We start from the raw sequence: 16,730 nt of genomic DNA, 5'->3' as shown, positions 1-16,730 counted from the left end.
AGTCAGTCAGAGAAAGAAACGTATCATATGATCTCACTGATATGAGGAATTTCAGAAACAAGACAGAGGATCATAGGGGAAGGGAGGGAAAAATGAAACAAGACAAAACCAGAGAGGGAGACAAACCATAAGATATTCTTAATCTCAGGAAACAAACAGGGTTGCTGGAGTGGAGGGGGGTGGGAGGGATGGGGTGGCTGGGTGATGGACACTGGGAAGGGTATGTGCTATGGTGAGTGCTGTGAATTGTGTAAATAGGATCGATTCCTTAATTTCTCTTTCTCTGTCTCATTGTTAGCATATAGAAATGCAACTGATTTCTGTGCATTGATTTTTTTTTTAAAGATTTTATTTATTTATTCATGAGAGACAGAGAGAGAGAGGCAGAGGGAGAAGCAGGCTCCCAAGGAGCAGGGAGCCCGATGCGGGACTCGATCCCAGGACCCTGGGATCATGACCTGAGCCGAAGGCAGACGCTTAACCATCTGAGCCACCCAGGTGCCCCGCTGTGCGTTGATTTTATATCCTGCCACTTTACTGAATTCCTGTATGAGTTCTAGCAGTTTTGGGGTGGAGTCTTTTGGGTTTTCCACATAAAGTATCATATATCTGCAAAGAGTGAGAGTTTCACTTCTTTGCCGACTCAGATGCTTTTTCTTTCTTTTTGTTGTCTGATTGCTGTGGCTAGGACTTCTAATACTACGTTGAAAAGCAGTGGTGATAGTGGACATGCCTGCCGTGTACCTGACCTTAGGGGGAAAGCTCTCAGTTTTTCCCCATTGAGAATGATATTCGCTGTGGGTTTTTCATAGATAGCTTTTATGATATCGAGGTATATACCCTCTATCCCTACACTGTGAAGAGTTTTAATCAAGAAAGGATGCTGTATTTTGTCAAATGCATTTATTGAGAGGATCATATGGTTCTAGTTCTTTCTTTAATTAATGTATTGCATCACATTGATTGATTAGCGGATGTTGAACCAAACTTGCAGCCCAGGAATAAACCCCACTTGGTCATGGTGAATAATCCTTCTAATGTACTGTTGGATCCTACTGGCTAGTATTTTGGTGAGAACGTTTGCATCCATGTTCATCAAGGATATTGGTCTGTAGTTCTCCTTTTTGATGGGGTCTTTGTCTGGTTTGGGGATCAAGGTAATGCTGGCCTCAAAAAATGAGTTTGGAAGTTTTCCTTCCATTTCTATTTTCTGGAACAGTTTCAGAAGAATAGGTATTAATTCTTCTTTAAAAGTTTGGTAGAATTCCTGTGGGAAGCCATCTGGACCTGGGCTCTTGTTTGTTGGGAGATTTTTGATTACTGCTTCAATTTCCTTACTGGTTATGGGTCTGTTCAGGTTTTCTATTTCTTCCTGGTTCGGTTTTGGTAGCTTATACGTCTCTAGGAATGCATCCATTTCTTCCAGATAGTCTAACTTGGGGGCATGTAGTTGCTCATAAAATGTTCTTATAATTGTTTGTATTTCTTTGGTTTTGGTTGTGATCTCTCCTCTTTCAATCATGATGTTATTTATTTGGGTCCTTTCTCTTTTCTTTTTGATAAGTCTGGCCAAGGGTTTATCAATCTTATTCTTTCAAAAAACGAGCTCCTAGTTTTGTTGATCTGTTCTACTATTCCTTTGGTTCTTATTTCATTGATTTCTGCTCTGATCTTTATTATTTCTCTTCTCCTGCTGGGTTTGGGCTTTATTTACTGTTCTTTCTCCAGCTCCTTTAGGTGTAGGGTTAGGTTGTGTATTTGAAACCTTTCTTGTTTCTTGAGAAAGGTTTGTAACACCATATACTCTCCTCTTAGGTCTGCCTTTGCTGCATCCCAAGATTTTGAACAATTATGTTTTCATTTTCATTGTTTCCATGAATTTTTAAATTCTTCTTTAATTTCCTGGCTGACCCATTCATTCTTTAGTAGGATGCTCTTTAGCCTCCATGTATTTGAGTTCTTTCCAACTTTCCTCTTGTGACTGAGTTCTAGTTTCAAAGCACTGTGGTGTGAAAATATGCAGGGAATGATCCCAATCTTTTGGTACTGGTTGAGACCTGATTTGTGACCCAGGGTGTGATCTATTCTGGAGAATGTTCCATGTGCACTAGAGAAGAATGTGTATTCTGTTGCTTTGGGATAGAATGTTCTGAATATATCTGTGAAGTCCATCTGGTCCATTGTGTCATTTAAAGCCTTTATTTCCTTGTTGATCTTTTGCTTAGATGATCTGTCCATTTCAGTGAGGGGGGTGTTAAAGTCCCCTACTATTACTATATTTTTGTCGATGTGTTTCTTTGATTTTGTTATTAATTGGCTTACATAATTGGCTACTCCCATGTTAGGGGCAGAGATATTTAAAAACTGTTAGATTGGAGCCTGGGTGGCTCAGTTGGTTAAGCGACTGCTTTCGGCCCAGGTCATGATCCTGGAGTCCCGGGATCGAGTCCCACATCAGGCTCCCTGCTCGGCAGGGAGTCTGCTTCTCCCTCTGACCCTCTTCCCTCTCGTGCTCTCTATCTCTCATTCTCTCTCTCTCAAATAAATAAATAAAATCTTTAAAAAAAAATAAAATAAAAACTGTTAGATCTTCTTGTTGGATAGACCGTTTAAGTATGATGTAGTGCCCTTCCTCATCTTTTATTATAGTCCTTGGTTTAAAATCTAATTTGTCTGATATAAGGATTGCCACCCCAGCTTTCCTTTGATGTCCATTAACGTGATAAATGGTTTTCCACACCCTCACTTTAAATCTGGGGGTGTCTTTGGGTCTAAAATGAGTCTCTTGCAGACAGCATATCGATGGGTCTTGCTTTTTTATCCAATCTGAGACCCTGTGTCTGTTGATTGGGGCATTTCGCCCATTTACATTCAGGGTAACTATTGAAAGATATGAATTTAGTGCCATTGTATTGTCTGTAAGGTGACTGTTACTGTATATTGTCTCTGTTCCTTTCTGGTCTATGTTACTTTTAGGCTCTTTCTTTGCTTAGAGGACCCCTGTCAATGTTTCTTGTAGGGCTAGTTTGGTGTTGGCAAATTCTTTTAGCTTTTGTTTGTCCTGGAAGCTTTTTATCTCTCCTTCTGTTTTCAATGACAGTCTAGCTGGATAAGCTGGACAGTATTCTTGGCTGCATACTTTTCTCGTTTAGTGCTCTGAATATATCATGCCAGTCCTTTCTGGCCTGCCAGGTCTCTGTGGATAGGTCTGCTGCCAATCTAATGTTTCTGCCACTGTAGGTTACGGACTTCTCATCCCAACCTGCTTTCAGGATTTTCTCTTTGTCTCTGAGACTTGTGAGTTTTACTATTAGATGTCAGGATGTTGACCTATTTTTATTGATTTTGAGAGGGGTTCTCTGTGCCTCCTGGATTTTGATGCCTGTTTCCTTCCCCAAATCAGGGATGTTCTCAGCTATAATTTGCTCCAATACACTCCAGAAAAATAAACATTAACAAATCAGAAGAGACCCAAAACTGGGGGGAAAAGAAAGGGGAAAAAAAAAAAGAATATGATCAGGCTGGTGAATAGAACAGAGCCACACACTAGATTTTGGGTGTATTTTGGTGTGTTAGAAAAAACTGCCTCCCAAAATTTTAAAGAAAGGAAAACTTATATATATATATATAGATAGATATCTATCTATCTATCTATATATATACACATACACACACACACATATATGGGTAAATACAAAGAACGGATGGAATATGACTGTAAAGATGAAAATTAAAAAAGATTTTAAAAAAGGAATTGGTAAGAAGTTGGTTGAAAAAAGAACAAAAAGAAATTAACAAAAAAAAGAGAATGTGATCAGGCAGGAGACTAGGACAAAGTCCTAGATTTAGGATATATTTTGGTCTGTTAGAAGAAACTATATCCTAAACTTTTTTTTAAGATTTTATTTATTTATTTGACAGAGAGAGACACAGCGAGAGAGGGAACACAAGCAGGGGGAGTGGGAGAGGGAGAAGCAGGCTTCCTGCTGAGCAGGGAGCCCGATGCGGGGCTTGATCCCAGGACCCTGGGATCATGACCTGAGCCGAAGGCATCTGCTTAACAACTGAGCTACCCAGGCGGCCCTGTATCCTAAAATTTTATTTTATTATTTTATTTTTTTAAAAGATTTTATTTATTTGACAGAGAAACAGCAAGAGAAGGAACACAAGCAGGGGGAGCAGGAGAGGGAGAAGCAGGCTTCCCGCTGAGCAGGGAGCCCAATGCGGGGCTCGATCCCAGGACCCTGGGACCATGACCTGAGCTGAAGGCAGACACTTAACGACTGAGCCACCCTGGCGCCCCTGTATCCTAAAATTTTAAAGAAAGAAAAACATATATATATATATATATATATATACAAAAAATGAGGTTAAATATGATGAAGGGATAGAACATGACTATTAAAGTTAAAAAAGATTTTAAAAAGGGAATTGATAAGATGTTCATTGAAAAAGGAAAGAAGAAAAATTCAACTAAAAAATAGAAAAAGAAAATTTAAAAAATTAACTTTGAAAGACTAAAGCATCATGGGAAAAAAGCCATGGATTCTATGTGCAGTATTCCCCTAGCGCTGGAGTTCTCCCGTTCTCCTTGATCGGTAAACTTGGTCTTGGCTTGCTGGCTGTTCATGCTGACCTTCTGGGGGAGGGAGGGGCCTGTTGCTGTGGTTCCCAAATGTCTTTGCCGAAGGCGGAATTGCCCCGCCCTTGCCGGTCCTGGCTAAGCAAGCTGCTCGGGTTTGCTCTCGGGAGCTTTTGTTCCCTGCAAGCTTTCCGTACAGCTTTGGTGGACGACAGTGAAAATGGCGCCCTCCCAATCTCTGCCCGGAGGAGCTGAGAACTCGGGGCCCCACCCCCGACAAAAGCAGTCAGTCACTCCCGTCACCCAGTTCTCCGGCCGCACTCCATGCTCACCCAGCCTGTGACGGAGCGTTTCTCTCTCTGGCACCCGACCCTGTGTGGAGTCTCCAAACCCAGCAGATCCGATCCCTCCAGTGTGCTCCCGCGCCGCTCCTCCCCGGATCTGCTGCTTGTTGGGTCCCTGCTGGAGGAGCAGTGGCCCGACTGGGCCGTGGATCACAGTTTATGGCAACCCCGAGCTGAGAGCCCGCGCCTCGGCTCCGTCTCTGCAGCCGGCTTCCCCGCTCCAATACCTGGGAGCTCTGCCGTACTCAGGCACCCCCGGTCTTTCTGTGACCCCAAGGGTCCTGAGACCACACTGTCCCGGGAGGATTCCACCCCCCCCCGCTTAGCCACTGGAGTGACGTCCCTCAGCGGAGCCGACTTCTAGAAGTTCCGATTTCGTGCTCCGCGGCTCTATCACTTGGCAGAAGCGGCCCACGGAGGCCCCCTCCCCCGCCGTCTATCCTCCCGAATATTGCCTCGGATTCACTTCTCCACACGTCCTACCTTCCAGAAAGTAGTGGCTTTTCCGTTCAGAGAGTTGTTGCTATTCTTTTCCTCGATCTCCTGTTGAGTTCGCAGGTGTTCAGAATGGTTTGATCCCTATCCAGCTGAATTCCTGGGACCAGATGAAATTTAGGTCTCCTAGTCCTCCGCCATCTTGCTCCTCCAAAACGCACTAGTTTTAAATGAAGCTTAGTATATGGGGCACCTGGGTGGCTCAGTCGGTTAAACGTCTGACTCTTGGTTTCCACTCAGGGCATGATCTCTGAGTCGAGAGATGGAACCCCGCGTTGGGCTGTGTGCTTAATGGGGAATCTACTTGAGATTCTCTCTCCCTCTCTGTCTGCCCTCCCACTTGTGCTCTCTCTCTAAAATAAATAAATCTTAAGAAAAAAATGACATTTTAGGGGCACTTGGTTGGTTCAGTCGTTAAGCGGCTGCCTTCAGCTCAGGTCATGATCCCAGGGTCCTGGGATGGAGCCCCACATCAGGCTCCCTGCTCGGCGGGGAGCCTGCTTCTCCTGCTCCCACTCCCCCTGCTTGTGTTCCCTCTCTCGCTGTGTCTCTGTGAAATAAATAAATAAAATCTTTAAAAAAAATTGACTTAGTTTATTTACAGAGATATATCTGTAACCATGATGTAATTTAGAACATTTTTATCACCATAAAAAGAAATCTTGTGCCCATTTACAGTCGGCCAGTCCCCATTTTTTTTCCCTAGCCTTGGGCAACCACTATTCTACTTTCTCTCTCTTTGAGTTTGCCTTTTCTGGACATTTCATATAAATGGAATCATATGATATTTGGCCTTTTGTGGCTGGCTGCTTTCACTCAGCATAATATTCTCAAGGCTTATCTGTATTGTAGCCTGTTTCAAAGCTCTGTTCCTTTTTATTGATGAATAATATGCCGTTGTAGCACATTTTATTTACCCACCAGTTGGTGGAAATTTGGATTTTATAATTTTTGGCTATTGTGAATAATGCTGCTTCAAATATTTATATTCAAGTATTTGTGTGGACATAGGTTTTTATTTATCTTGGGTAGATAACCTTGGCATTTTGGGTAGACATCTCCGGTTTTCTGAAAGTGGGATACTGAGTTTTAGTTTTTTCCTGAGGTCACCAGTTATGAGGTGGTAGATTAGGACTGGAACCCAGGTTGTAAATCACTGAGATTTTCAATGATTTCAATCCTACTTGCCACCTTACAGAGGGCCTGAGAAAAAGGGCTTAAGACAGCTAAATGGAACTAGAAGGCAAAGAGATGCAGTAAAAATGAACTAGTCTGTGTGCCAAAGCCTGGACCATATCCCCCGCTCTGCAATTAGATGAGCCCCGGAGCCCCAGAAATATTAACAAGACAAATTAGCCCTTCATGGTTAAAAAACTGCATTCTCCCACTGGAGGGTTGGAGAATAATTAGCCAGAACCTGGGAAGTTGAAATGTTGTCAACAGGAGACCAGTGCAAATCAACAAGCCCTGAACTGTGAGGCTGCTGTAGGGCCGAGGTGAGGTCTGAGATCAGCCTCACCCAGCTGGGCACTCGGAGCTGGCCTTAGTGGACTCTGGCACCATGCTGCTGGGCCTGTTGTGCTGGGTCCTGGAGTAGGATCTGGAAGCTTCTCTCAGAAAAGTAGGTTGAGAGATGAGGGAAAGGGAAACAAGATGACCTACAATTCTGCAACAGCTTTTTAGTTAGGCTCCTCACCCCCCTCTCATCCCTGTTCTAGTCCATTCTGTAAGGTGGAGAGTGATGTTCCTGAAACACACAGTTGATCGCTCAATCTGCTTTAAAGCTCCCCCATAGGGGGCGCCCAGGTGGCTCAGTCAGTTGAGCGTCTCCCCTTGGCTTAAGTCATGGTCCCAGGGCCCGGGGGCTCGAGCCCTGTGTGGGGCTCTCTGCTCAGCAGGGAGCCTGCTTCTCCCTCTACCTGCCGCTCCCCCTGCTTGTGCTCTCTCTCTCTGTCAAATAAATAAATAAAATCTTAAAAAAAAATATTTAAAACTCTCCCATAGCTCCCGACGCCCTCGGGCATAGTTAATTCAACCACATCTGCCTGTCCTTCAGGGCAGTTCCTGTCTGCCAGGACCCACATAGTGAGTCAAGCACTTTTCTCAGGGTGGGGACACTGAGATGCAGGAGGGGGCCAGTCAATGTTCCATTTCATATAACCCTGTTATATGGGTGTGGCATAATTGTGTGTCTCCCTCACTTGACTCTAAGCACAGGGACAGTTGAGGCAGGGGCTCTGCACACGATAGGTTCCACGGGACCTAGCACCGTCCAGGGCACACAAAAGAAGGACTTCAAAAAAAAAAAAGACGAAGAAGAAGGACTTCAGTGTAGACTTGGGCTTTGTACAAGCAAGGAGTGTTCAGTAACAGAGATTAGGGCTAGAGCAGGGAGATCTGCTTAGTGCAAAAAGAATGAAATAGAAGCCCAGGTATCTCCCTTCTAAGGCAATTTTGGAAATTTCAGCTGAGGGCCAGAAGCCACTATCTGGAGACTGATCTTTACCCCAGGCCTAACAAAATGCTTTGCATAAAGACACAGACTTCTAAAGCTATGTAGCAATAATCACACATAGGGAAAGTCCCAGAGCCTTAGTTTCAATAGAGTAAAGTTAGCTAAAGGGTCTATGGGTTAGGAGGGATGTAACTGTTATATAATATATAAAATTGAGTGCTTACTGTGTGTCAAGTATATTTCTAAATGCTTGACATGTATCAACTCAATCCTTAAAACAACCCGATGAGGTTGGTAGTCTTATCATTTACAGCGTTATAGGAGAGTTATATAAAGAATAAGTGATTCACCCAAAGTTATACAGCTAGTAAATGGTAAAGCCTGAATTTAAATATCTAAGTAGTCAAGTTTCAGAGTCTGTGCACTGACTCATCATCAATCAAGGACTGGGATCTCATCAAGCTTCCTGCTCCGGCGGAAGAGTTTCCCATCGTTGTTCCTACTGGATAAGAATAAGGTACAAACTCGGCCTCTCCACATCTGCGCCAATGTGGATCTCCTGCCTGAGAGCGGGGTCTCCCCAAGTGCCCTCTGTGCAGCCCTCACCGGATACTTGGCTCTTCCTCTGAAAACGCTGCAGATTTGTGCCTCTTTCCACCTTGTCATCTGCTGGGCCTGGCAAACTCCGACTTTAAATGGCCTTTTTTCACCTTTCCTCCTCCTCCAGGCATGAATAGCCACCCCTTACCCACAATGCCATGACAATGGGCATGCTCTGCATGCCTCCACCGAATACTCTTCATGTCTCTGGAAATTAATGCTGCACCCGTCTGCCCCTCTCACTGCGGGCTTCCTAAGGACAAGAATCGTGTCTGCTCTGGACGCCAGCCTCCTCCAGCAGAGAAATTCAACGAAACACGTCTAACAACCAATATTACCGAAAGGAAATTTATCTTGTCTAAATCTGGCAAATAACGTTGAAGGGAAAATCCTAATTAACACATAGACGACATGCTTTTGAGATACACATTTGCTATCTCTCAACCCCATGGAATTTACCCCCAAATCTCTCTTTTCTCTCTCTCTTTTAAAAGATTTTATTTATTCATTTGACAGAGAGAGTGAGAGTGCAAGCAGGGGGAGTGGCAGGCCGAGGGAGAGGAAGGCAGAGGAAGGGGGGGGTAGGGAGAAGCAGACTCCCCACTGAGCAGGAAGCCTGATGCGGGGCTCCATCCCAGGACCCTGGGATCATGACCTGAGCCAAAGGCAGATGCTTAACCAACTGAGCCACCCAGGCGCCCCTCTCTTTTCTTTCTCTGAATGCTCATGGAGAACCCAGCTGTGTCTGATCTTTTCTCTTGCCCACAGCCTCTCCCCTTCTAGATCTTTTCTATCTCAGGACAGCAACGCTCCCCCCACGCCCCGCCCCTGGGATCACCAGGGACCCTTCCTCCTGTCTTGTGATGTTGCCTGAATCATGGCCATGGACTGGCTTCCTCATCAGTGGCTCAAACTGGTTCTTTGAGTTGTTTTCTTGCCTCAACTAGACTGTAAGTTTCTTAAAAACAGCAGAACTAATTTAATTGAACAGCCAACTTCAATAATAATGACCCTAAGAAGGCATTTTGTATTTCAACAACTCTTAGATGCATTATAAAATACATCTGACGTCTGAGAAGTTCATATGTGAAAAAAACAAGTGTCTTAGATGAAATATGGTGTTATTTCTATCCTACTGATGCACAATGAGTGAGATATAACACTTTTCCACACCCACTAGCTGGCTTGCAGTGCCTTGGGCACACCAGGCACACTCTGCTTCTGTGTTTTTGCTCTTGCTGTCCCTTTACCTGGAATGCTCTCCCCATGAGCCTTATTTCCTCACTTCCTTCAGTTCTTTGCTGAAATGTCACCTTCTCGGTGAGGCTTTCCTTCACCCCATCTAACATTTACAACACTCCCTCCCTGCTTTTCATTCTTTTATACTGATTTTTCTCCATAGCATTTATCATGCGCTGACAGATTATCTATCACTTATTTGTTTATTGCCAGTGTATTTCCACTAAAATGTCAGCTCTAGAGGGCAGGGATTTTGTTTGTGGCTGTTGTCCTCAGTGTCTAGAACAGTGTCTGACACATAATAGGCAATCAGTTAAGTATTGTTGAATGAATAGAGTTAGAGCTTCCTGAGGTCAGGGACGTGTGTTTTTGCTCACCATTTATATCCCCAGTGCCTAACACAGTGGCGAGCAGGCAGTGGGCTCTCAATAAATATTTATTAACTGAGGGAAGCACGAAGCTCTCTGATGAACGAGGTAACTTGCTTAAGGTAATCTAGCTTGGCAAGGGGAAGAGCAAGCAGGCCAATTCGGCTGACTCGGAGGCCTTGTGTTCTACTGGATAGTGACTGCCTAACTCTACTTGCGGGAAGAGACTTTTATGAAAAGATTTTCCTCTGGTCTTCCCAATGTGCAGTGCACTGCTTTGCACATAGTATGGCTGCAGTAAATATTTATAATGTGTTTTAGTCCAGCGTGTTATTGCAACTAGGCCATAGTTGCTTTAGTTCCTCAGGGGTAGTAAACCGGGGATGCAGGTGTCCGCCGGCCCCTCAGAGAAGTAGTGAACAAACAGCACAAAGCGCGCCCGCCTATCTGCCATGGGCTTTCCAAAATCCAGGCTGAGGAGCTTACTGGCCTCTTCAGTACGTTGACCATGACCATTTAACCCCCCCACCCCCGTTTTGGGTTCAGAGGACCTCTCCTGGCGATCTCCCCTCCTTTAGATGCGAGACGGGAGAGGAAATGAGGGGGAGGAGAAGTAAGTCCCCTCACGCCTCCCCCGCCGCCTCCGCACTCCGGTCCGGACCTCCGAGCGCGGGAAAGGCCGCGAGGGGTCCCCCTCCGGGCAGGGGCCGGCGGGGCGCGCGGGAGCGGGGGGCGCGCGGTAGTTCCGCGCGGGAATGCGCGCGCGCGCGCCTGCCTCGCCTCTCTCGCCCGCTCCGGTAGCTACGTGCTTTCTTTGTCAATGAGACGCCGCTCTGAGCTGCAGTAATACTCTCGGCCCGGAAGCCGGAGCCGGAGCTGGAACCCGCGCCCGAGCGGGCGAGGAGAGCCGGGCGGAGAGGCAGCAGCCGGCGGCGGGAGGGAGGGTCCCGAGCGCGCCCCGCGGCCGCCAGCGCCCGCTCCTCGCCGCCTCGCCCCCTCAGTCCGCGGGAGTCCGCCCCGGGGTGGGGGCTCCGGGCGGCGCCCGTCCCACCCGCGCAGCCCGGGCGCGCCGGCGCGGGGCGACAAGCACCGTGGGAACCCCGGCCGGCTCCCGCCGCGGCTCCATGCGGCCCCGGGCCCTGCGCGGGTGAAGCCGCGGCTCCGCGGAGCCCGTCCCGGGCGCGGCAGGACGAGTGAGCAAGTCGCGCCGCCCGGTGCCCTCGCCCTCCGGCGCCCGGGCCATGGCCGGAGATGCCCGGTGAGGACCGGGGCGCCGAAGGCTGGGCTCCCCGGCGCGGTGCGGTGCGAGGCAGCGGCCTGGATGTGTGAAGCGTCCCCATGGCTCGGCAGGAGGCGAAGCCCCAGGCCCCGAGGGAAGCTGGGCCGACTGCACGGGGGCGCAGGGGCCGGGCCGGCGGGGGAGGAGCCCGCGGCCCGGGCGTGAGGGGCTCCGGGCTGGCACCGGGTCCCCGGGCCGCCGCGTCCCAGGATGCGCCGCCGCCGCCGCCGCCGCCGCTGCTGCTGCTGGGACTGTTGCTGCTGGCGGCCCTCTCCGAGCACTGCCTGGCCGACACCGGTAAGCGCTTGGCGGCTGCTTTGCACCCATGGAGGTTTCTGGAGCAGCGGGGCCGCCCGTCGGGGCCGGCACCTGGCGGGGTGGCGGTGGATGGAGAGGTCTTTGCAGCACCGGCGCTGGGATTTTCTCCTCCCTTTGCTGCTGCCACAGCATTACTGTGAGAATCTGTCTCCCGGGAAGGCACCGTTGGGCGGGGAAGTAAAAAGAGGTGCATTCGCATCTTCTTTCTGGACAAGTTGCAGGTCCTTCCCAATGGTCCCGGCAGGCACACTTCATTTAGATAAAGACATGGTGTGTTAAAGACACCTTAAAAGGCATGTGTTTTAATAGGACACATTTCAGGGTGGGGACGTCCACTGTATTTTGGGCTCCTTGTTGGGTGACCACTTTGTTTTAGCTGCATGAAATGGCCAGAGAGTTTTAGGCAATTCCCGGGTCGGCTTCCCAAATAGCGTTTTTCCCTACATGTTGACAGAAGACTCGTTTTCTTTTGGGACAGAGGTACCTAAAATAATCCTTGCATCTTGCAAAGGGATCCAGGCACATAACACACTGTTTGCAGGACGATAGTTAAAAATAATCACGCTTGTTTTTTAGAGTCCCAAGAACCCCAGGAAATAGATTTCTGTAATTCCTCGGACGATTTTGAGAAATCTCTCGTAACTATTTTTTGGGGGGGAGGGTTCATTCTGCTAATGTGCTTTAAAACTTACTGTGCAGTCAGGAAATGTCTTTGAAATAAGAATGATTACTGTGGCACTTGTAAAGGTCAGGCTTTTGTTTGTGATGAAATTCTGGGCTCTTGGTACATTTCATTTATCAAGGAATAGAGCTCTCACTTTAGCAAATGGGATCCTGTAGTTATGTGATTTCTAGCAAGGACTAATGAAGACTGCTTTTTTTCCCAGCGTACTCCTTCCCCCAGTTAGATTAAATTTCCTAATTATGAAGGATATAGGTACCAGGGTTTCAGGGTTTCAGGTTAAAATTATTACCTGTCTTCAACACCTTAATTCAAAGCCCTTTTTTTTTTTGATTCAGTTAAAGGGTCCCTGACATGAGGTGTCTATGTGTACAAGTTACTGTCCAGAAATTTTCTGTTATGATTATAGTGGCGACAAAGTTCGGTAATCTTTGGGTGGGTGCCTGAGACCCAAGAAAAACCTTTTAAGAATTTTAGCCCCCAGCTTTTACGCCTCTAGCAGTTTTTGGCCTAATGGTTAAAAGGTAAGTCCAGAGTCAGACACATGTAAACACCTTAGTATTCCTTGGATCAGAAACACACTTTGAGTTTTTATTTAAAATAAATCATATCTCTGGTAGTTTTGTAAACTGTTTATAAGATGTTAATTTTTGGATGCTGTTCATTTGTGTGCATATACCAAAAACTATTCAGCCATCAGGAATATATGCAATTTGGAGCTTATGTATTATTCCTGTTCAGCCTGATGTCCCATGATTCTCTCTGATCAGCTTTTAATTTCTGTTCTTCCTTTGGACCACTGACCTTTCTGAGCCTGTGACTTTACTTGGCTTTTCCTTTAGACTGCCAGAGTCTGACTTAGGGGACTGGTGATCTGTATCTTTTAGTTTTAGCCATGATGTCATTTTTCTTTTTCCTCTTAGTGTGATCATGGGGACAGTTAAGAAAGGTGCTTTGATTAAAATGATGGTAAAAATCATTGAAATTGACACTGTTCCCCAAAGTCTCCTGTCTTCCCCTCTCATTGGAGTGACTTGTTGCTTCCTCTGTGCTTTTTGGGGGTGCCCTTCTGCTGTCACCCTTGATGACCAGTTTCCTGTGGTCTAGCTCACCTGTGGATCCAGAGCATACCACTGGGCTCCATGGTTTCCTCTGAGTTGGCTGCTGATTCAGTGGCATGACTTAAACCCTGGGCTCCCTGTTCTGCCTCCTACCTGCTTTCATTTGTTCTCTGACTTCCAGTTGAGGCAGTGTTGCTGCAGGGCGGGTGAGTCCTGGGACTCATGCAAGGCATCCTAAGGGATTTGTGTAAAGAAGCAGTTTCTGGAGGGAGGCGGGAGAATGGACGGCACTTTTCAGGGAACTTGAACTTCCGACAACCTGGTTTTGGACTTTTGGGAGGGGTAAGCTGCAGTTTGGTGCTGCTACTTGCTGCTGAGTGTGTCTGATGCTGAGTTGTACCACAAGCCAGACCTATGAGATTAAGATCCTACTAAGAGTGCTAGTTTGCTACAGTCATGGCCTTGCTGTGCCTTGTTTTCTAAGCAAGGTTAAGGTAAACACTTACCTGGGTTGAAAAATGGGTAAAAATGGTTTGTTTCAGGAAAATCTGTAGCAGTTGTTGAGAACCTTTGTGTTCCAGAGCCTCTACAGTGTCTTCCAGCCTACCTCCACCCATTCCACCCAATGCTTTTGCTTTAACATTCCTAGGGGAATTGGCACTCCTTCTCTTTGTCCTGTAAAGGAAAGGCCTTCAATGTCCTCCCTCGGACCTCCTAGCCTCCATCTCCACGGAGCTCTTGCTCCCAGGCAGTGACTTCTGTTTTGGATATGGGAGACTGGTGTGGGAGGGGAGTTTCTTTAGAGCAGTGAGCTCCGACATCCTCAGCCTCTTCTGCCCTCAGGGGCTCCAGGCAGGATGGTAAAGTTCAAGTTTGACTTCCCAGACTTCTTAACTACTGATCATCCATGCAGTTCATGTCAGTAAACCAGTACTGTGTGCCGTTTGGGTGCAGGTACAGCGCTCATTCCTTTCTGTGACCTTGCCTCTCTGATCTGTAAAATGGGGATAATAGCTCTAATCTCATTGGCTTGTCATGAGGATCGAATAAGTTAATACATCTGAATTGTTTCAAACGATGCTTGCTATACATAGTAAATGCTCCGAGAATGCTAGCTGTTCTTGTAAAATGGCAGAAATGGACTGAACATTACTGTGTCCAGGTGCTATGAAGGGGACGGGGCTGCAGAGGTGAATAAGGAGAAGGCAGTAGGTAGAAGCCCCTCACGAAAAGAGTGATGTGCACCCTTGAATTCTGATACCATGTGATCAGAGCTCACAAAATGAAGGAACAGTTAATTCCGGAGGAGCGGTGGCCCCTTAAAGGATGAGTAGGTGTTGGCAGGATTGATGGTGGCATTTCAGGCTGGGGGAAAAGTAAAGGGTTCTTTGTGGCCAGAGTACAGGATGCCCATAGTGAGGAATACTCCAGATTTTCTCCATGCCTTGGGGCTTTCCCAAGCCTTCCTCACAGGCCCCACACCCTCTTTGCCCTTCCCTTTGCCCTTCCTTTCCCTTTGCCACCCCTCTTTGCTGCTTCCCCCACCTACTTGTAAGTTCCCTGATTTATCTGTGTTTCCCTCTTGTCTGTTACGATGCTCAACATGGTGTAGGCACTTACTAAATTTTCAGCCTTCTTACACTCCTGTTCCCTCAGTTTGGCTGATTCTGTTTTTGTTAGAATAATTATCTCATTTAAATAATCCACAGTAAGTTGTGAATGGCTCCTTTAGTCGGGGAATGTATTTTGCATTTTGGAAGAAGGGTTTGCTGTACCTGGGGAACCTCTAATTTAGCACAAAATATAGGGGAGTTAATTTTGACCTAGGATGTCTTTCTTGCCCCTCTCCAACCTTGTACCACATCATCAGCTTGGAGTTCCATTTGGAACAGGTGCACTAGTTCACTAGTTCATTCCTTCATTCAGTGTGTCTTGAGTGCTTCAGCTTTCTGAGGTCACCAAAATGAATGAAAAGAAACTCTCAGTCTCATGGCACTAGCCCAGTGCTTTCCAAACTTTACTGCACATGTGAATTACTTGACGATCCTGTTAGCATGCAGGTTTTGATTCAGCCAAGTCTGGGATAAGGCCTGATGCTCTGTGTTTCTAGCAAGGACCAGGGGTTTATTGACCCCCACTTTAAGTAGCAAGTGGCAATAAACAAATGACTGTAGGTTGGATGGTGGTAAGACAAATAATCAGGGTAAGAGGATATGTGTGCGCCCTCACGCATGTGCTTATTGATGGAATGGGGAGGGAAGACATCCATGATCAGATGACATTTGAGTAGCTACCTAAAAGTGGAGGAAGATATTCCAGGTGGAGCGGAAAGCAAGTGCAAAAGCCTCGAGAAGAGATTGTGTTTGGGACGGTTGAGGACCAGCGTGGAGGCCATGTGGAATTGAGTGAACAAGGAGACAATGGTAAGACATGACGTTGAAGAGCAGGCTGAGGCCAGATTGTGTAGGACACTTTGGCATGGTGAGAACTTGGCATCTGTTTTGAATGAGAGTAAGTAAGAGGTGACATGCTCTGACTTCAGTTTTAAAAGAATCTCGCTATTGTGGGGAGAAAAGACTCTAAGGTCAGGGATAGAAACAGGTAGTATGGCGTGGTGAGGAGTGGTGAAATTTTGGACATCTTTTGAGGATAGAGCTAATACAATTTTCTAATAAACTAGAGGAGGGGTGGGAGAAAAAGAGAGGAACCAGTATGGCCAGTTGAACATAGTAGTCTAGAATTCCAGGCAGATATATATATTATACCAGAAGTGTAAATTTGGAAGCCATCCGCATGGGATTGGATGAGAAACCTAGAGAGTAAGTATAGAGAAAGGGGTGATCTGAGCAATGAGCCCTGGGATACTGCAGCATTTAGGGATTCAGGGGAAGAGGGACCAGCAAAAGAGACTGAGAAAGTCTAGATGGGGACTAGCAGTGGACGTTGGGTTTGGAGATGTGGACGTGTTTGGTGCCCTGAGAGTAGAGGGGATGGAAGTCTTATGGCAGTGGGTTCAAGAGAGAAAGGAAGAAGAAAAATCAGAGATAGTAAAAAAAGACAACGCTTTTAAAGTCTTTTCTATCAAAGAAAGCAGAGTGAGAGGGGAGGTGGGTCAAGAGAGTTAAGATGGGATATAATTGCATCATGTTTGTACTTTCTCACTTTTTAACATTAAAGATGTGCAGCAGGAGTGTTTGATTTTTTTTTTTTTTTTTAAGATTTTTATTTAGGGGCACCTGGGTGGCTCAGTCATTAAGCATCTGCCTTCGGCTCAGGTCATGATCTCAGGGTCCTGGGATCGAGCCCC

The 16,730-nt window shown here is 46.6% G+C and overlaps 1 protein-coding gene across 1 annotated transcript in view; it reads left to right on the top strand.

Moving 5' to 3' along the window:
- Positions 1-10,835: 10,835 nt before the first annotated feature.
- The window catches only part of KIAA1549L (KIAA1549 like), a 266,072-nt gene continuing 260,177 nt past the window's right edge, over positions 10,836-16,730 (top strand). The window contains exon 1 of the mRNA XM_073904787.1: positions 10,836-11,659. Within this exon, the coding sequence (XP_073760888.1) occupies positions 11,422-11,659 (238 nt within the window). The 5' untranslated portion in view covers positions 10,836-11,421. The remainder of the gene's footprint in view (positions 11,660-16,730) is intronic.

Source organism: Callorhinus ursinus, unplaced genomic scaffold, assembly GCF_003265705.2.
Source record: "Callorhinus ursinus isolate GAN/ISIS: 27379988/994484 unplaced genomic scaffold, GSC_fseal_2.0 scaffold21, whole genome shotgun sequence".
NCBI classification, from domain to species: domain Eukaryota; kingdom Metazoa; phylum Chordata; class Mammalia; order Carnivora; family Otariidae; genus Callorhinus; species Callorhinus ursinus.
Note: the sequence above shows the minus strand (reverse complement) of the source record. Positions and strands in the feature narration are given on the sequence as shown.